The sequence below is a fragment of the Macaca nemestrina genome, chromosome 20 (genome assembly GCF_043159975.1).
Source record: "Macaca nemestrina isolate mMacNem1 chromosome 20, mMacNem.hap1, whole genome shotgun sequence".
In the NCBI taxonomy this organism is placed as follows: domain Eukaryota; kingdom Metazoa; phylum Chordata; class Mammalia; order Primates; family Cercopithecidae; genus Macaca; species Macaca nemestrina.
Window position 1 is genome coordinate 18,857,294 of NC_092144.1, and position 20,939 is coordinate 18,878,232.

The window sequence follows — 20,939 nt, forward strand, 5'->3', positions numbered from 1 at the left end:
CGTCCTAGCTTCCAAGGCAGGTTAGAGGGAGATGGAGGATGACCCTTTGTTAATAAGAGAAGCAAAGGGCGGGGTGCACCTGCTGCTGGGGCCTGATGGAGTCCCCACAGCCCCTCTCCTCTGGAGCTTTGTGGCCAACTTACCCCATGGGCTGGGAAAGAGGAATGAGAATCAGTGGGGACTGGGGAGGCTGAGGTGAGTGGATCACCTGTGGTCGGGAGTTCGATACCAGCCTGGCCAACATGGTGAAACCCCCATCTCTACTAAAAATACAGAAATTGGCCAGATGTGGTGGTGGGTGCCTGTAATCCCAGCTACTTGGGAGGCTGAGGCAGGAGAATCACATGAACCCAGGAAGCAGAGGTTGCAGTGAGCCAAGATTGCACCACTGCAGTATAGCCTGGGTAACAGACCATGACTCCGTCTCAAAAAAAAAAAAATATCAGTGGGATTTGCTCGTCTTTGCCTCATCAGCAGGGTCTCATTGTTGCCCAGGCTGCAGTGCAGTGGTTTGATCTCAACTCACTGCAGCCTCAACCTTCCTAGGCTCAGGTGATCCTCACATCTCAGCCTCCTCAGTACCTGGGACTATGGGCATGCACCACCACGCCCAGCTAATTTTCATATTTTTTGTAAAGACACAATTTTGCCATGTTGCCCGTGGCTGGTCTTGAAGTCCTGGACTCAAGCAGTCCTCTCACCTTGGCCTCCCAAAGTGCTGGGATTACAGGTGTGCGTCACCACACCTGGCCCCGTTTCTTGTCGTTGAAGCATCCCTGCCTCCGGCCTGGGAGCTGATACCTTCCCCACAGCTCCCAAGTGCCTGGTCTTATGGGCACAGAGCTGGCAGAGGACATGGTAGAAACTGAACCCCAGCCTGTCCCACTCCACCTGTGACACGACTAGTGTCCCAGACCCCAGTACTGACCATGATAGATTTTTTTGAGACAGGTTTGTTCTGTCCCCCAGGCTGGAGTACGGTAGCATGATCTTGGTTCATTGCAACCTCCGCCTCCCAGGTTCTCAGTCTCCTGAGTAGCTGGGATTACAGGTGCCGCCACCACCATGCCCAGCTAATTTTTGTATTTTTAGTGGAGATGGGGTTTCACCATGTTGGCCAGGCTGGTCTCAAACTCCTGAAGTGATCCACCAGCCTTGGCCTCCCAAAGTGCTGGCATTACAGGCGTGAGCCACCGCACCTGGCTTATAAAAATTATTTTTTATTTTTGAGATAGGCTCTCACTCACTTGCCCAGGCTAGAGTGCAAAGCACAATCATAGCTCACTGCAGCCTCAAACTGGGGCTCAGGTGATCCTCCCACCTCAGCCTACTGTGTAGCTGGAGCCACAGGCTTGCTACAGGCATTTCTCACTTGGCCTGAGAAACATTCCTATGGGGTGCTGTCTCCTGGGCTTGGCTCTTGGTCCCTCGTGAGGCTCTGCTTCCCTGGATTGGGCACAGGCTCCTCAGTGCAGTTGGGGCAGATCCAAGGAGCAATCCTGGGTCATGGTCTCAAATAGCTTCTCCAGCTGAGAAAATGGGACACTCCCCTCATCCCTGATGCCTCATCCCTAACATCTCGTCCTCTCTGAATTGAGCCTTGGGTCTATAGCCACATGGCAGGCAGAGACCCTGGCCCCTGCTCCCACAGATTCATTGGTAGAGGGCATGCACTATGCCCTGGGCCCTGGAGATGTGGCAGGAACTATCCAGACAGAAACATATTGTAGCACCTTGAGAAGAGGGCATGGGGTGACATTTTAGGCAAGTCTTGAAGAGGGGAAAAGTGCCAGGAGTGTGCAAAGCCTCAGAGACAGGAGCCAGCATGGCAGATCAAGAACAAAAAAGGCAGTGTGGTGGGACTGGGTGGGAAGACAGGGGCAAGGGCATGGGTTTTAGCTAAATGCAGTGGGAGCCTAGGGAAGGCCCTGGGCTCAGTCCTCCAGCCACGCCCACTCCCAAGCCATGCCCACTACCCCAAGGATGGAGTTTTGCCCCCATTTTCCAGGTGGGGAGTCTGAGGCATGGCCCCAATCAGGAGCGGCACCCTTCGACTAAACCAGAGGGGCTGGGGGCTAGGTTTTCTTTCTTTTTCTTTTCTTTCTTTCCTTTCTTTTCTTTCCTTTCTTTCCTTTCCTTTCCTTTCTTTCCTTTCCTTTCTTTCCTTTCCTTTCTTTCCTTTCTTTCCTTTCCTTTCTTTCCTTTCTCTTTTCTTTTCTTTTTCTTTTTCTTTTTCTTTTCCTTTTTCTTTTTTGAGGCAGAGTCTTGCTCTGTTGCCCAGGCTGGAGTGCATTGGTGGGATCTTGGCTCACTGCAACCTCCACTTCCCAGGTTCAAGTGATTCTCCTGACTCAGCCTCCCGAGTAGCTAGGATTACAGGTGCAAGCCACCCATGCCCAGCTAAATTTTGTATTTTTAGTAGAGATAGGGTTTTACTATGTTAGCCAGTCTGGACTCGAACTCCTGACCTCAAGTGATCCGCCTTCCAAAGTGCTGGGATTACAGGCATGAGCCACCATGCCCGGCCTCAGGAGCTAGGTTTTATACCTCCACTCTGATGTGGTCCAGCCAAAACTGGAGGCTAGGCACTGCCCCTCTTTTAGCCTCGGTTTCCTCATCTGCAAAACTGAAGGGGACAGGACCATACCCTATTTGGAGGGATGAAGATAGAGCTGGCACTGCATCCCTAGGGCACCAGAAAGCCATTGACACTGAGTGAGCAGGGGCTGGGCATGGGGAGACCCACCAGAGGAGCAGCTATGTGGGGCTCATATGCAGGTAGGCAGGATTAGGATTTCCTAATAGACCTAATACATTTCCCCATATACCCTAAATGGGAGCCACTCCCAGGCTCTGTGGGGTCCTCTTTCGATTTCCTCCTTACCTCTCCATCTCCTCTCCCTCTCTCCCTCCCAGACAAATAAGCTTACTGGCCTTACTCAAACACACCAGCTCTCCTCTTCCTGGGGAACACCTGGACTGTTTCCCTTAGCTTCCGAGTCCCTTTACTTTTTTTTTTTTTTCCTGAGACAGGGTCTCACTCTGTGGTCCAGGCTGGAGTGCAGTGGCATGATCATAGCTCACTGCAGCCTTGAACTCCCAGGCCCAAGCGATCCTCTCACCTCACCCAAGTAGCTGAGACACGCCACCATGCCCGGCTAATTTTTAAATTTTTTGTACAGATGGCCATCTTGCTGTGTCGCCCAGATTGGTCTTTAACTCCTGGGCTCAAGCGATTCGCCCACCTCAGCTTCCCAAAGTTCTGGAATTACAGGAGTGAGCCACCACACCCCACCCAGAGTCCCTCCTTGAACACCTCCCAGCTCTACCTGGCATTTAGCACAACTTACAAGTATTTTATTTCCACGTCATTCTTTTCTTTTACTTGACTTTTCAATTGTCTTGTTTCCGACAGGGATGGGCCCAAGTCTCTTCGCCATGAGCTCTGGGGCCTGGCAGACAGTAGGTGCTCAAGAAATGCATGATTACATGAATTAACAGAGAAGGGAATGAGCTAGTGAGTCCAGCTGAATCCTGCCCAGCCCTGCCCTGACTCCCCCCCTCACCCCCTCTTCCTGAGAGGAAAAGGACCCACAGCAGGGGAGATCTTCCCCTACCCCCGCAACCTCACTATTGCTAGATCTGGGTTCAAATCACAGCTGTGAGCCGGGTGCACTGGCTCATGCCTGTAATTCCAGCACTTTGGGGAGGTCGAGGCAGGTGGATCACTTGAGGTCAGGAGTTTGAGACCAGCCTGGCCAACATGGTGAAACCCTGTCTCTACTAAAAATACAAAAAACTAGCCAGGCGTGGTGGCCTGCGCCTGTAGTCTCAGCTACTCAGGAGGCAGAGGCACGAGAATTGTTTGAACCGGGTAGAGGCTGCAGTGAGCCAAGATTGTGCCACTCCAGCCTGGGCAACAAAGAGAGACCCTGTTTAAAAAAAAAAAAAATCACAGCTGTGTCTTTTTTGTTTGTTGTTTGAGACGGAGTTTTGCTCTTGTTGCCCAGGGTGGAGTGCAGTGGCATGATCTCGGCTCACTGCAACCTCCACCTCCCGGGTTCAAGCGATTCTTCTGCCTTAGCCTCTGAGTAGCTGAGATTACAGGTGCCTGCCCCATGCCCAGCTATTTTTTTTTTTTTTTGTAGTTTTAGTAGAGATGAGGTTTCACTATGTTGGCCAGGCTGGTCTGGAACTCCTGCCCTCAGGTGATCCACCCGCCTTGGATTACAAGCGTTAGCCACCACGCCGGACTTTTTCTTTTTCTTTTTCTTTAGAGACAGGGTCGGGGGCGCAGTGGCTCAGACCTGTAATCCCAACACTTTGAGAGGCCGAGGCAGGTGGATCAGGAGGTCAGGAGTTCAAGACTAGTCTGGCCAAGATGGTGAAACCTCATCTCTACTAAAAATACAAAAATTAGCCGGGTGTTTGGGCACGTGCCTGTAGTCCCAGCTACTTGGGAGGCTAAGGTAAGAGAATCGCTTGAACCCGGGAGGAGGAGGTTGCAGTGAGCCAAGATCGTGCCACTGTACTCCAGCCTGGGCGACAGAGCGAGACTGTCTCAAAAAACAAAACAAAACAAAACAAAAAAACAAGAGATAAGGTATCAGCTGTGATGCCCAGGCTGTTTTCGAATTCCTGAACTCAAGTGATCTGCCTGCCTCGGACTCGCAAAGTGTTGGGGTCACAGGCGTAAGCCACCGTGCCCAGCCCTTGGCTGTGTCTTTTGGCAAGTGACATCCATGTGGGCCTCAGTTTCCTTTTCTATAAACTCCTACTTTACGTGGAGACAGGTGACCCTCGCCCCACCCCTGGCTGTTCCATCCTTAAAAGATGTGGACGGGGAGGCGCTGGGGTCCACTTGCTTCCCCACCCATCATCACAGCACCATCACGACCCACGAACAACAGAGCTCCTTCGAGCTGGCCCATACTGGGGAGCCCAAAAGGTCCAGGTTCGAATCCTCCCGACTCCCTTTTGGGTCTTGGAGCAATAACCTCAACAAGCCTGACTAAAATAGGGTACCCGCGCCCGCCTTCCCCGGACGGAGCGATCCCTTCTCCACTGGTCTGCAAATGGGGCCACCGTTAGAGCCAGGTGCGAGGAACAGCGAGTTTATTGCAGGTTCCAACCGGGAACCCGGCACCCATCGTTGGTTGGGAAGGTACGCCCTCCGCGCAGAGGCTGAGCTTGTTCCGCGCAGGCGCAATGCTTCCGTCCCCTCTGGTCTCGCCTCTTTCGGGGCCTGGTCTGGGAAATCACGGATGCGCATGCGCCTCCAGCTCTCGGGATGGCGGAGGACGTGGATTCCGAACAGGGGCAACTGCCGACTTCCACGTGGGAAGGAAGGGAGGGAAGCGGCAGGGAGAAGGCGCATGCGCAGTAGCACGCGGCAGCTTCGCATGTTCCCGCTAAGCTCGCCTCTTGCGCGTGCGCCGCGCTGGCCCAGTGCCCTCGGGGGCAGGAATGGCTGGAACCCCGGGTTCTAGCCAGAGTCCCCGGTGCGCAGCCAGCAGTTGCGCGCTACCTGGCCCGCCGAGGGCCTGGCGGACGGGCTGAACTGCAGCAGCTCGGCGATCAGGGCCTTGCAGCGCTCGGAGAGCTCGAGGCCTTCGGGGTAGAGCACGCCGCGCTTCTGGCGCCGGGGCAGGCCGGCAATGTCCGAGTCGTCGAAGGGCATGCACCCGGTGACCATGACGTAGAGCACGACGCCCATGCTCCACACATCATACTTCTTGGGGTCGTAGGGGATGCCCAGGAGCACCTCGGGTGACGCGTAGGCGGCTGAGCCGCAGTAGGTGGTGCTCAGGTCTGGGTAGCCATGGGCCTGGCGGCCGAACCCGAAGTCGGTGAGCTTGACGCGGCGCTCGTCCGGGCTCAGCAGCACGTTTTCGCACTTGAGGTCGCGGTGCACCAGGTGGTGATCGTGCAGGTAGCGCACGGCGCCGGCGATCTGCGCGAAGAGGTCGCGCGCCTGCACTCCGGGGATGCGCCCGTTGCGCTGCACGGCTTGCAGCAGGTCGGTGGCAGCCGCTTCCATCACGATGTACAGTTTCCCGTTGCACACCTCGATGAACTCGAAGACGTGCACGATGTGCGGGTGTCGCACGCCCCGCAGGATGGACAGCTCTCGCGGCAGGAACTTGTTGACGAAGTCCGGGGGCGCTCGCCGCCGGTCCACCACCTTGATGGCCACGGTACCCTTGTACTTCTTGGATGTGGCCACCTTCACCTTGGAGTAGCTGCCCTCTCCAATTGTGCGGCCCAGCTTATAACCGAGTTCGCTCAGAAGTTTGTCTCCCGACATGGTGGCGCCTGGGGCGCACGGGGAGCAGGAGGCGGCTGCTGTCGGGGGGCGGCCGGACTCCAATCTCGGGTCTAAGCCATGGCGCTTGGCACCTACACCCCCGCACCCCCATGTGCCCACTGCCAGGCATTGGCCGCTGTTGCGCCTTTTACTGCCCCGTAACAATTTTTGCCTTGTGAAGTGACCACGGGCGTCACTCCGCCTTAGGGTGGGGGTCCAGGACCCCGCCCCGGGGCCACCCTAGCCTCCCTGCTTTGTGACTCATAATCACCTTGAATGGTCAGTTTCCGATGAGAGGCCACTAGCAAGGGATACCCACCACCACCAGGGAGCAGCATCCGTTCCGGGGATTGGGGTGAGTCCGAATTCGAGCAGCAGCTGCTCCCCAACATCACGTACCCAGCCCGTGACTACGTGGAGCCCTGGGCTTCCCGTAGAGTCCCTAGACGGAGCGAAAACGGGAAAAGGGGCCTTAACTGGGGCCCCTGGCTCCCTCGGGCGCTCGGAGTTTCTGACTGGCCTGCGCAACACCCCAGAGGCAAGGCGAACGCGAGGGCCTTTAATGCAAGAACCAAGGCAATTCACACCCTGTCTGGGAGAAAGAGGGAATAAAGACTCCTCAGCTACAGCCTGGCAGCGTATTCCGACCCAGGGTCCGCCGCCGGAGCTTTCCTGCGCTGTCGCGTAGTTACACTAGTGTCCGAGGCTTTCCAGGGCTGCGGCGGGCCAACTCGAGTGCTTCCGCCACACTCATCATGGCGGTGGCAGTATGTCACTTCCGCCTGGGACCGGAAGTGTGGAATACTGCCAGCATGGAGATGCCGAAGGTGAAGCAGGACATGCCCCCGCCGGGGGGCTATGGGCCCATCGACTACAAACGAAACTTGCCGCGTCGAGGACTGTCGGGTCAGTATCACTCTGGGCCGGGGTCTCAGAGTGGGTACTCGGGGCTCGGGGGCGGGGTTCCGGGGACACAAGCGGGCCTCAGTTTCCCTGGCGGTGAGACCGGAGGCTGAGCTCGAGAATCCTCCATAGCTTCTGTAATAACGTCAAGTGCTGCAGTTTGTTGAGCGCTTTCCCAGCTCCGCTTCCTTCTCGTAACAGCCCAGGAAATCGGTCCCTCTAATTATTTACATTTTACAGTGGGTTAAACTGAGGCATAGTCTGCGCTCTGGCCCTCAGCCACCCTTGGATTTCTCAGATGGGGAAACTGAGGCCCAAAAGAGGCCACGGCTCCCCAAGGCAAGGCTGAGGCCGCAACCTGGAACTTGGAGGGAATTTACAAGATGTTCTATAAAGTGGTTCCCTGCAGGCAGCCCCCGCCTCCATGGTGTCCCAGGAATCCGTATTCTTAAAGTTTTCAAATTGTTTTCATTTATGTATTTTTTTTTTGAGACGGAGTTTTGGTCTTGTTGCCCAGACCGTTGGTCAGGGTGGTCTCCAACTCCCAACCTCAGATGATCGGCCCACCTCGGCCTCCCAAAGTGGTAGGATTACAGGCGTGAGCCACCATGCCCGTCGTAAAGTTTTCAAATGTTTTAAGTAACACGTTAAATTTTGTTATGGGGCTCAACACAGAAAAATGAAAAAGACTTGAAAGGCACCCATACTCAGTCCCCAGGGTTAACGGACAAATACAAACTTTTAAACGTAATTTAAGGGTGAATACATACATTCCTTTTTTTTTTTTTTTTTTTTTTTTTTTTAAAGACAGGGTATGGTTCTGTTGCCCAGGCTGGAGTGATCTCTTGGCAACCTCTGCCTCCTGGGCTCAAGCCATCCTCCCACCTCAGCCTCCCAAGCAGCTGGGATTATAAGCCTGCACCCAGCTTTCTGTATTTTCAGTAGAGATGGGGTCTTGCCATCTTGCGCAGGCTGGTCTTGAACTCCTGGGCTCAAGTGATCCACCCACCTCAGCTTTCCAAAGTTTTCATGCCTATGGGACTATAGGCATGAGCCACCGGGCTCAGCAGAATGCATGTCTCTTAACAAATTAAACTTTACATTTAAATTACATGTTATGCACATTATGGCTCAATTTTAACACATACAAAAAATGAACATAGTAATTAAAAATGTAATAATTCAGATAGTAGAAAAGTCAATGTGAGGTGAAAAGCCCTCCCCAGCTGCTTCTTGTTTTTTTGTCTTTTTTTGTTTTTGTTTTTTTTATAAGATGGAGTCTCGGTCTGTTGCCCAGGCTGGAGTGCAGTGGCGTGATCTCGGTTCACTGCAAGCTCCGCCCCCCGGGTTCATGCCTCAGCCTCCCAAGTAACTGGGACTACAGGTGCCCGCCACCACGCCTGGCTAATTTTTTGTATTTTTAGTAGAGATGGGGTTTCATCGTGTGAGCCAGGATGGTCTCAATCTCCTGACCTGGTGATCCGCCCGCCTTGGCCTCCCAAAGTGCTGGGATTACAGGCGTGAGCCATGGCTCCCGGCAGTTTTTAATTTTTTATTTCTACTTTTTGTAGAGACAAGGGTGCAGCTATGTTGACCAGGCTGGTCTCAAACTCCTGTGCTCAAGTGATCCTCCAGCTTCAGCCTCCCAAAGTGCTGGAATTACAGGCTTGAGCCACCGTGGCCAGCCTCCTCTTGTTTTTCTTGTATCCAAGAACTGAGATTGGCAGACTTTTTCTTTTTTTTTTTTTGAGATGGAGTCTCGCTCTGTTGCCCAGGCTGGAGTGCAGTGGCCGGATCTCAGCTCACTGCAAGCTCCGCCTCCCGGGTTCGGGCCATTCTCCTGTCTCAGCCTCCTGAGTAGCTGGGACTACAGGCGCCCGCCACCTCGCCCGGCTATTTTTTTGTATTTTTTAGTAGAGACGGGGTTTCACCGTGTTAGCCAGGATGGTCTCGATCTCCTGACCTAGTGATCCGCCCGTCTCGGCCTCCCAAAGTGCTGGGATTACAGGCGTGAGCCACAGCGCCTGGCCGGCAGACTTTTTCTATAAAAGGGACAGATGACAAGTATTCTGGATTTGGCTGGCCAGAAAGTTTCAGTTACTGAGACAACCATTTACAAACGGAAAGTGTTCTTAGCCTGGGGGCTATACAAAAACAGACGGCCTCTGAGCCAGGTGTCTCATGCCTATAATCCCCACACTTTGGGAGGTTGAGGCCAGAGGATGACTTGAGCCCAGGAGTTTGCGACCAGCCGGGGCAACATAGTGAGACCCCCACCTCTACCAAAAATTTAAAAAAAACAAAAATAGGCTTCAGGCTAGATCCGGCCCATTAGTTCTGTCCCAGAACACATTGGAGGAATATAATGCATTCTGGGTTTCCTCATTTTTCTTTTTTCTTTTCTCTTCTTTTTTTATTTTTATTTTTTTGAGACAGTCTCATTCTGTCCCCCAGGCTAGAGTGCAGTGGCCTGATCTTGGCTCACTGCAACCTCCACCTCCTGGGTTCAAGCAATTCTCCTTTCTCAGCCTCCTGAGTAGCTGGGACTACAGTTGGACGCTACTACACCCGACTAATTTTTGTATTTTTAGTAGAAACGGGGTTTCACCATATTGGTCAGGCTGGTCTCGAACTCCTGACCTCAGGTGATCCACCCACCTTGGCCTCCCAAAGTGCTCATTTTGCAGGCATGACCCACCACGCCTGGTGTTTTTTGTTTTTTGTTTGTTTGTTTGTTTTGTGTGTTTTTTTTTTAGACCAAGTCTTGCTCTGTTGCTCAGGCTGGAGTGCAGTGGCACGATCTCAGCTCACTGCAACCTCTGCCTCCCAGGTTCAAGCGATTCTCCTCCCTCGGCCTCCCTAGTAGCTGGGATTACAGGTGTACGCCACCACGCCTGGCTACTTTTTTTTTTTTTTTTTTTTTTTGAGATGGAGTTTTGCTCTTATTGCCCAGGCTAGAGTGCAGTTGTGCAATCTCGGCTTACCACAGCCTCCGCCTTTTGGGTTTAAGCGATTCTTCTGTCTCAGCCTCCCGAGTAACTGGGATTACAGGCATGTGCCACCATGCCCGGCTAATTTTTTGTATTTTTAGTAGAGATGGGGTTTCTCCATGTTGGTCAGGCTGGCCTCGAACTCCAGATCTCAGGTGATCTGCCTGCCTTGGTCTCCTGAAGTGCTGAGATTACAGGTGTGAGCCACTGGGCCTGGCCTAATTTTTTTTTTTTTTTTTTTTTGTATTTTTAGTAGAGACAGGGTTTCGCCATGTAGGCCAGGCTGGTCTCAAACTCTTTTTTTTTTTTTTGAGACGGAGTCTCGCTCTGTCGCCCAGGCTGGAGTGCAGTGGCCGGATCTCAGCTCACTGCAAGCTCCGCCTCCCGGGTTTACGCCATTCTCCCGCCTCAGCCTCCCGAATAGCTGGGACTACAGGCGCCCGCCACCTCGCCCGGCTAGTTTTTTGTATTTTTTTTTTTTTTTTAGTAGAGACGGGGTTTCACTGTGTTAGCCAGGATGGTCTTGATCTCCTGACCTCGTGATCCGCCCGTCTCGGCCTCCCAAAGTGCTGGGATTACAGGCGTGAGCCACCGCGCCCAGCCTGGTCTCAAACTCTTGACCTCAGGTGCTCCCCCTGCCTCAGCCCCCCAAAGTGCTGGTATTACAGGCATGAGCCATTGCGCCTGGCTGAGTCTCCTTCTTCTCAGGTGTAACCCTGGCTACCCCACCCCTTCAGGTGTGCAGCACAAGATTTCTTTCCAAATGTGCACCTGTGTGACCTGCAGCCAGACCAGGCCACAGAAAGACCCCAGCCCTGGAGGCTCCCTGAGTTCCCCACTTCCAGCATCTCATTTTTGTATAAATACCCTGGTCCTCTCCCAGTTCACCACAGAGCAGTGACCCCCCTGTGCCAGACACTGCCCTGAATACCACTGCCTGGGGTTGTGTCTCCTCATGGTGTGGACTTTTGTTACAGCACATACACCCCCACCCCAGCCTTTCCCATCAGAGGAGTGAGGAGGATCCCCTGTGCTGGTGTGCTCTTTGTTTATGGCCCTGCTTTCATTGTTGAGTGAGCACATCGTGCAGGGCCCTGCCCCAAGCCCTCACAGCTGAGCTGAAGAGATGCAACACATCATGCCAGGATTTCTAGTTGTTGGTGAGACCTGGGATAACCTGGGCCCACTTAAGCCAGGATGTGCCAGGAGGACCTCTCTGAGAAGAAGTCTGCTCTGCAGAAAAAGAGCTAGTACGCAGGCCCCTCCTCGTCTCCCTCCTCTGTCCTCCTCCCCTGCCTCTCCTGAGCTATGTTCCACAGTGGCCCTCCCACCAGACCTACCTTCTCTGCTCCTGTCCAAGGCCTGGTGACCCCAAGCCTGGCACCCACTCCCCTCTGTCTGCCTGGGTCAGCCATTCACTCACTGCCAGCATCCCAGGACATGATGGGCTGGCTCAGGCCGCTTTTTGTTACTTATTATTATTATTTTTGAGACAGAGTCTGTCTCTGTCACCCAGGCTGGAGTGCAGTGGCACGATCTCGGCTCACTGCAAGCTCCGCCTCCTGGGTTTACGCCATTCTCCTGCCTCAGCCTCCCGAGTAGCTGGGACTATAGGTGCCCGCCACTACGCCCGGCTCATTTTTTGTATGTTTTAGTAGAGACGGGTTTTCACAGTGTTAGCCAGGATGGTCTCAATTTCCTGACCTCATGATCCGCCTGCCTCAGCCTCCCAAAGTGCTGGGATTACAGGCGTGAGCCACAGCGCCCGGCTGGTTCAGTCCCCTTTTAATCCATGTCGCTCCTGAAATGTCTTCCATCCCACCTCCTCCACTATCTCCCACACCCAGTTCTCCTGTCCCCACTCCCTCCTGAGCCTAGCAGGCAGCCCTTTCCTTTTCATCTTGTGTCTTTAATATATTTATTGAGGTTCCCATACCATACCATACAACTCACCCATTTAAAGTCTGTCCAATGTAATGGCTGGGAGTGGTGGCTCACGCCTGTAATCTCAGCCCTTTGAGGACCTGAGCTCAGGAGTTGGAGACCAACCTGGCCAACATGGCAAAACCCTGTCTCTACTAAAAATACAAAAGTTAGTCGGGCGTGGTGGTGCACACCTGTAATCCCAGCTACTTGGGAGGGTGAGGCAGGAAAATTGCTTGAATCTGGGAGGTGGAGGTTGCAGTGAGCCAAGATCTTGCCTCTGCACTCCAGCCTGGGCAACAGAGCGAGACTTCATCTCAATGATAATAATAATAATAATGAAGTGTGCCCAGTATATTGATTTTTTAGTATATTCACAGAGTTGTGTGGCCATTGCCATGATCAGAATTTAGACCACTTTCATCACCCAAAAGAAACCCTGTCTTCCCTATTAGCAATCATCCCACCCCTGGCAAACACTAATCTGCTTCCTTTCTCTCTGGATTTGCCTGTTCTGGGCATTTCATATCAATGGAGCCATAGACTGTGTGGCCTTTTGTCTCTGGCTAATTAATACCCATTGTGTGGATGCACCAGGTGTTGTGTTTTCATTTGTTTTTTGATGGGCACTTGGGTCGTCTGCCTACTCTTCAGCTGCTGTGAATAATGTGAGTACTGCTGCCATGAGGATTTACGCTGTACAGGTGTTTATATGGCTATAGATTTTCATTTCTCCCATGTGAACTTTCCCTTAAGAGACAAACCACTGGATCTTATGGTAACTTCGTGTTTAACATTTTGAGGAACTGCCGAATTGTTTTCCAAATTGACTACACCATTTTGTGTTTCCACCTGCAATGTATGAGAGTCCCAATTTCTCCACATCTCAACAACACTGATTATTTTCCATTTTTTTGATCATAGCCACCGTCCTAGTGCATGTGAAACTGTATTTCATTATGGTGGAGTTTTTTAGAAATTCTTTTTGGGGGCCGGGCGCGGTGGCTCAAGCCTGTAATCCCAGCACTTTGGGAGGCCGAGGCGGGTAGATCACGAGGTCAGGAGATCGAGACTATCCTGGCTAACATGGTGAAACCCCGTCTCTACTAAAAATACAAAAAACTAGCCGGGCGTGGTGGCGGGCGCCTGTAGTCTCAGCTACTTGGGAGGCTGAGGTGGGAGAATGGCGTGAACCCGGGAGGCGGAGCTTGCAGTGAGCCGAGATCACGCCACTGCACTCCAGCCTGGGAGACACAGCGAGACTCCGTCTCAAAAAAAAAAAAAAAAAAAAGAAATTCTTTTTGGGGTTTTTTTGCTCAGTTTTCTGGGCATTGATCGTTGATTTGCATTTCACTGCTGGCTGATGATGTCGAACATCTTTTCATGTGTTTTATTATTTTTATTTTTTATTATTTTTTTCAAGAGATGGGGTCTCAATGTTGCCCAGGCTGGTGTCAAACTCCTGGGCTCAAGCTGTCCTCCCGCCTCGGCCTCCAAAGTGCTGAGATTCTAGGAGTGAACCACCACCTTTGCATGTGTTTATTGGCCATTTGTATGTCTGTCTTGGAGAAATGTCTTTTCAAATCCTTTATATATTTTTAATAGGGTTTGTTTTGTTTTGTTTTGTTTTCTACAGGCACCTGCCACCGTGCCTGGCTAACGCCCGGCTTAGTAGGGTTTTTTAAATTATGGAATTATTGAGTTGTAAGAGTATGTGTCTATATGTTGTCTTCTCAGCTAATTGACAGTTTCATTTACAGCACAAAAGTTTTTAATTTCATTGAAGTCTGGGCCGGGCACGGTGGCTCACGCCGGTAATCCCAGCACTTTGGGAGGCTGAGGCAGGCAGATCACTTGAGGTCAGGAGTTTGAGACCAGCCTGGCCAATGTGGCAAAACCCCGTCTCTACTAAAAATACAAAAATTAGCCGGGGGTGGTGGCTTGCGCCTGTAGTCCCAGCTACTTGGGAGGCTGAGGCAGAACAATCATTTGAACCCAGGAGGCAGAGGTTGCAGGGAGCTGAGATCACGCCACTGCACTCCAGCCTGGACAACAGAGTGAGACTCCGTCTCAAAAATATATGTATAATAATAATTTCAGGCCGGGCGCAGTGGCTCAAGCCTGTAATCCCAGCACTTTGGGAGGCCGAGACGGGCGGATCACGAGGTCAGGAGATCGAGACCATCCTGGCTAACACAGTGAAACCCTGTCTCTACTAAAAAAATACAAAAAAATAGCCCGGCGAGGTGGCGGGCGCCTGTAGGGAGGCTGAGGCAGGAGAATGGCGTGAACCCAGGAGGCGGAGCTTGCAGTGAACTGAGATCCGGCCACTGCACTCCAGCCTGGGCGATAGCGCGAGACTCCCTCTCAAAAAAAAATAAATAATAAATAATAATAATAATAATTTCAATGAAGTCCAATTTATGTATTTTTCCTTTTGTCACTTGTGCTTCTGGTGTCATGTCTAAGAAACCTAGTTTGAGGCCGGGCACGGTGGCTCACGCCTGTAATTCCAGCACTTTGGGAGGCCGAGGCGGGCGGATCACAAGGTCAGGAGATTGAGACCACGGTGAAACCCCATCTCTACTAAAAATACAAAAAATTAGCCAGGCGCGGTGGCAGGTGCCTGTAGTCCCAGCTACTTGGGAGGCTGAGGCAGGAGAATGGCAGGAACCCGGGAGGCGGAGCTTGCAGTGAGCCGAGATCACACCACTGCACTCCAGCCAGGGGGACAGAGCAAGACTCTGTCTCAAAAAAAAAAAAAAAAAAAAAGAAACCTAGTTTGAGGTCACAGAGACTGACTTTTACATTTTCTTCTAAGAGTATATAGTTTTAGCTCTTACGCTTAGTTCTTTGATCCTTTTGAGTTAATTTTTGTGGATGGGATAAGGAAGGAGTGCATCCTCATTCTTTAGCATGTGGCCGTCTGGTTATCCCATTTGTTGAAAAGACTGTTTTCTCCCCCATTGAATTATCTTGGCACCTTTGTCCAAAATCAATTGACCATAAATGTGAGGGTTTATTTCTGGACTCTCAGTTCTGTTCCATTGATGAACATCTCTGTCCTATGCCAGTGCCACACTGTCTTGTACACACAGCTGTGGGATAAGTTTTGAAATAGTATATAGTGTGAGTCTTCCAACTTTGTTCTTTTTCAAAATTGTTTTGGCTATTCTGGTCCCTTGCATTTCCATATGAATTTCCCAACCTGCTTGTCAGTTTCTGCAACAGGAAAAGAAATGGTTGGCATTCTGATGGGGATTGCATTTCGAATCTGTATCAGTTTGGACAGCGTTGCCATCTGCACAGTGCTAAGTGCTCCGATTCTTGAACACAGGATGTGTTTTTATTTATTTTGGTCTTCTCTAAGAATGGCCAAGGCCGGGTGCAGTGGCTCATACTGGTAGTTCCAACACTCTGGGAGGCTGAGATGGGAGGATTGCTTGAGGCCAGGAGTTCAAGACCAGCCTGGGCAACATAGCAAGACCCTGTTTCTATGAAAAAATATATGTTTTTCCTTTTTTCTTTTTTTGTTTTTTGAGACAGAGTTTTCTCTGTCACCTAGGCTGGAGTACAGTGGTGCCATCTCAGCCTACTGCAGCCTTGACTTCTTGGGCTTAAGTGATACTCCCGCCTCAGCTACCAAAGTAGGTGGGACCACAGATATGTGCCACCACATCTAGCTAATTTAAAAATATGTATTTTGGGCCAGACATGGTGGCTCAAACCTGTAATCCTAGCACTTTGGGAGGCCAAGGCAGGTGGATTACGTGAGGTCGGGAGTTCAAGACCAGCCTGGCCAACATGGTAAAACCCCGTCTCTACTAAAAAATATAAAAATTTAGCTGGGCACGGTGGTGCGCATCTGTAATTCCAGCTGTTCAGGAGGCTGAGGCAGGAGAATCACTTGAACTTGGGAGGCGGAGGTTGCAGAGAGCTGAGATCGCACCACTGCACTCTAGCCTGGGCTACAGAGCGAGACTTTGTCTCAAAAAATAAAATAAAATATGTATTTTATAAATGTTTCACTATGTTTCACAGGCTAGTCGCAAACTCCTAGTCAAGCAGTCCTCTCGCCTCAGCCTCCCAAAATGCTGGGATTACAAGCGTGAGCTGCTGCACCCAGGTGAAAAAATTTGATCCCACCACTGCACTCCAGCCTGGACAACAGAGAGAGGCCCGGTCTCCAAAACCAAAAAGAAAAAGAATGGTCTGCACACCCTTTTGTGCATGCCCTTCACCATGTTCCCCACCAGACTAGCAGTTCCTGAGACATAGACTCTGAGGCCTGGGGCCTTGACCCCTCTGTGGTCAGTGAGGAGGAAGAGCCCTGCACAGGCTGCATGCAAATACAAGAGGCCCTGCATTGTTTCTGTCATCTCATACATCTCTGTGCTATGCCAGTGCCACACTGTCTTGTACACACAGCTGCGGGATAAGTTTTGGAATTTATTTCTTTTTTGGAATTTATCTTGCAGATGGACCTGCATTTGAGTGCGCAGGTGTGAGGGTGCAGGTTCTCCCCAAGGGTCCATTTTCTGCACCAGAAGGCTTAGGGCAGCCCAGGTCTGTCCCCTGGGTTCTCTGTAGCCGTTGAAAAGAACGAGATGGCCGGGCGCGGCGGCTCACGCCTGTAATCCCAGCACTTTGGGAGGCCAAGGCTGGCGGATCATGAGGTCAGGAGATCGAGACCATCCTGGCTAACACGGTGAAACCCCTTCTCTACTAAATATACAAAAAATTAGCCGGGCGAGGTGGCGGGCGCCTGTAGTCCCAGCTACTCGGGAGGCTGAGGCAGGAGAATGATGTGAACCCGGGAGGCGGAGGTTGCAGTGAGCCGAGACTGCGCCACTGCACTCCAGCCTGGGCGACAGAGCGAGACTCCATCTCAAAAAAAAAAAAAAAAAAAAAAAGAAAAGAACAAGATATGCCCAGTACAGTGGCTCACGCCTGTAATCACAGCACTTGGGGAGGCCAAGGCAGATGGATCACGAGAGGTCAGGAGTTCGAGACCAGCCTGGCCAATATGGTGAAACCCCGTCTCTACTAAAAATACAAAAATTAGCCAGGCATAGTGGCGGGCGCCTGTAGTCCCAGCTATTCAGGAGGCTGAGGCGGAAGAATCGCTTGAACCCAAGAGGCAGAGGTTGCAGTGAGCCAAGATCATGCCACTGCACTCCAGCCTGGGTGACAGAGTGAGACTCCATCTCAAAAATAAATAAATTTTTAAAAAAGAAAAGAACGAGATATTGCCAGCCTAGGCAACATAGCGAGACCCCATCTCTAAAAAAATTAGTTAGCTGAACATGGTGGCACACACCTGGGGTCCCAGTTACTCGGGAGGGTACTCCAACTCACTTGAGCCCAGGAGTTGGAGGCCGCATTGAGCCATGATCGCGCCCCTGCACTCCAGCCTGGGTGACAGAGTGAGACCTTGTCTCAAAACTAAAAACCAAAACAAAGAAAACAAAAAAGAACAAGGCAGCTGATGAAACCTCCCATGTGCTGGACAGGAGACTGAGAGCTGGGAGCTGGCCCTGAGCATCCCGGGCCTCTCGAGAGACGTGCCTCTGAGCCCGGACCCAGCACACCCTCATTACCTGTAGCATGGAAATGTCTTACCCCTGACTTAGGCTTCTAACAGGTTAAATAACCAGGTGCAAACTTGAGCCAGTTTCTCACTTGTCTCTGGGTCTAGCAGAGGTAGCTCACAAGCTCCATGCTGGAGCAGAGCTGAAAGCAGAAGTACAGGACAGGCGCAGAGTAGCCCGAGCAGGCGTAGAGCAGGGCCCGGTGTCCTGGAGGCGTGGAGATGGCCTTGCCTTCCACCTGCTGGTTGTTTCCTGAGTGTTGACTGGAGCCCGGCCTGCCTGATCTTGTCATTCGTCCCCGCAAGCGTGAAGCCTCTCCAGAGAAGAGACTGGGGCTGGAAGGATCTGGAGGGTGCAGGGTGAGCCTGGGAGCCAGACCCCAGGCAACCCAGGCCTCCCTGAAGACCCCAGTGGGCCCCCAGCCTGTCAGTCAGGATTAGAGCAAGGCCGCACTGGTGCTCAGTAAATATTCATGATAGCCTCTGTCCTCCCTGGGGTGCAGGGCAGGGGGCTTGACCCTGCAGAGCCAAGAGGTAGCACGGCCACCCCTAGGGCCCAGGGGGTGGCTGGGCAGCCCCCGCAAGGCACTGCCTGTCCCTGGCAGCTGTGTGCAGCCCCCCCTGCAGGGCAGCACGCGGAACTGTGGCCCAGGTGGCCGGGAGCCACCATGGACACTGTCAGAGTCACCCTCCTACTTGGGGGCCAGCCTGCTGCCCACGGTCCAAACAGCCTTCTAGAAGATGATGGAGCCGGAGCCCCCCAGCAACCACCATCTAGATCTTCAGGCCTCCTGAGGTCGATGCCCAGCGTGTACCTTTCAGAAAACCCCTGGCACGGGGGCAGAGGTGTCACAGTCCAGGCAGCCTCACTCCTGAGAAAAAAAGCTGCCGTTGTCCCTTGACTGCAGAGTGGGCAGCGCCTGGAACAGCCACAACAGCCGCTGGGAGCTGTGGAGGAGGGTGTCTGAGTGGGGGCTGGCCCGCTGAGCAGCGCCTCTCTCCACAGGCTACAGCATGCTGGCCATAGGCATTGGAACCCTGCTGTACGGGCACTGGAGCATAATGAAGTGGAACCGTGAGCGCAGGTAAGGCCCCCGGTGGGCGTTGTCTGAAAGTCGTCCTGGCCAGTTGTCAGGATCCTGTAGCATTCTGCTGTTGCCTGTGCTGGCAAGGGGTGAACTGGCCCCTTGAACTTGGGCGTGCAGTCTCAGGCCCCAAAAAGTGCAGATCCAGCACTTCCATTTCTAGGCTCTGTCCTCCAGATGTCTCCATGCCTGTAATCCCAGCACTTTGGGAGGCCAAGGTTGGAGCATTGCTTGAGCCCAGGAGTTCAAGACCAGCCTGGGGAATAGAGCGAAACCCTGTCCCCCCGCCCCGTGCAAAAACATGTGTCTAGTGAGGAGGGCTGGGACCCACGGATCCAGGTTAGCGACAGGATATGAGTGGGGGGCCTGCCTTGGGCCTTCTAAGCAGAATTTTGTCAGAGGTGACCAGGCTCAAACCAGACCACACCAGGCAGTGGCCACACAGGGCCAGATGAACTAGGGCCAGGCGCCCCCCTCTCCCTGTGTCACAGGCTGGGCGCTGCTTCCCCACACCCCCCTCCACCCGACACAGGCCAGGCAGGGCTGGAAGATGGGGGTCATTGCAGGGAACTTGGAAGCTGCCAGAAAGCAGGGAGAAGAAAGGATTGTGGCCCCGCCTGCCCCAACCTCACACACTGTGATTATTTTGAGAGACAGGGTACGTGGTTTTGTGAGGCCCAGAACCCTGTGATGAAGTCACCCCCTCCTTCATCGCGATCATCAGGCAGAGTTATTTTTAGGATAAAAAAGTTTTTAATTGCAAAGAAAGTAGAAAGCCAGCAGTCTTGTGGGCAGTCACTCGTGCAGCTACCTGCACACGCCCTCCTCTCAGGCTCCTGGTGGGCTCTGCCCACGACCCTCACCCTGCTCGCTGCCTGCCTCCCGCCCCGCCCCCCCCAGCTATTCCCCCAGCTCCCCATTCCCTGCCTCTTCCCCCAGCAGCACTCTGACCCCTGAGGCTGGTGCTGCCTATGCTCCCCTGACCCAGCCTGGTCTGACCTGAGTGTGGGTTTCGGGCTTTCACAGGCGCCTACAGATCGAGGACTTCGAGGCCCGCATCGCGCTGATGCCACTGTTCCAGGCAGAAACTGACCGGAGGTAGCACTGCTGGGGCCAAGATCGGGAGGTCACTGGCCTGAAGGCCCCAGGCTGCAGGGCCTGACCTGCATCCCCGAAGGTGGCCAGAATGCCCATGGGGGCCATTGCCATGTGCCGTCAGCTGCATCCTCAGAGAGGCGTGGAGACTTAGTGGAGACCCAAGGGGGTGAACCGGAAGGCTTCCTGGAGGAGGAGGCAGCACTGGGGCTGGGGCAGGAGAAAAGCTAGGAGTTTGCCGGGGGAAAGGGAGACAGGGTCGGAGGGAGGCTTGAAGGGGTGCCACCAGGGGCCCTAGGCAGGGGCCTCTCAGGGCACTGAGGCCCCACCCCCACCATCGGCCCCATCCCCACAGGACCTTGCAGATTCTTCGGGAGAACCTGGAGGAGGAGGCCATCATCATGAAGGACGTGCCCGACTGGAAGGTGGGTCCCCGGCTAGGAGGGCAGGGGTGCCAGCCACGGCAGAGACAGGGCCTGGGGTTGGGGAGCTCTCACAGCTTTCTATAGAAACCCCAGGACCAAGGCGGTGGTGGGTGCTGGGTCCCAGGAGGGAAGGCTGTAGCGCCTGGCCATGCATAGGGGCCACTGGTCCTGGGGGATGGGTCCCAGCAGGCTGTATGTGGGTGGCTGTGCCTCTACCCATACCCCACTGTCCCCACAGGTGGGAGAGTCTGTGTTCCACACAACCCGCTGGGTGCCCCCCTTGATCAGGGAGCTGTATGGGCTGCGCACCACGGAGGAGGCTATCCATGCCAACTACGGCTTCATGTGGTATACCTAGGCCCTGTGCCCTCCGGCCACCTGGATCCCTGCCCCTCCCCCACTGGGATGGAATAAATGCTCTGCAGACCTGGCCTGCCTGTTTTCCTGGGGACTGGGGGAGAGAAGGAGGAGAGGGCCCAGCTAGGCACCACCAGCTCACATGTAGCATGGGGACGGAACAGATGCGATACAGGGTGGCCTCAAAACACACCTAGGGGCTGCCCCTGGATCCACCACCAGCCTCCTCTCTGCCTCGGATATGCCCGGACTCTCCTGCCTCCC

The 20,939-nt window shown here is 53.3% G+C and overlaps 2 protein-coding genes across 2 annotated transcripts; one reads left to right on the forward strand and one right to left on the reverse strand.

Moving 5' to 3' along the window:
* Positions 1–5,098: 5,098 nt before the first annotated feature.
* On the reverse strand, positions 5,099–6,562 carry LOC105497060 (testis specific serine kinase 6). The gene has a single exon (XM_011768187.3). The coding sequence runs from the start codon at positions 6,305–6,307 to the stop codon at positions 5,486–5,488; it is 822 nt and encodes a 273-aa protein (XP_011766489.2). The 5' UTR covers positions 6,308–6,562; the 3' UTR covers positions 5,099–5,485.
* Positions 6,560–20,749, forward strand: LOC105497621 (NADH:ubiquinone oxidoreductase subunit A13). The gene is given in 6 exon segments (XM_011769213.3): positions 6,560–6,911; positions 6,913–7,213; positions 18,720–18,798; positions 19,825–19,896; positions 20,249–20,318; positions 20,557–20,749. Coding segments are annotated over 6 exon segments (684 nt in total). The 5' UTR covers positions 6,560–6,869; the 3' UTR covers positions 20,677–20,749.
* Positions 20,750–20,939: the final 190 nt, after the last annotated feature.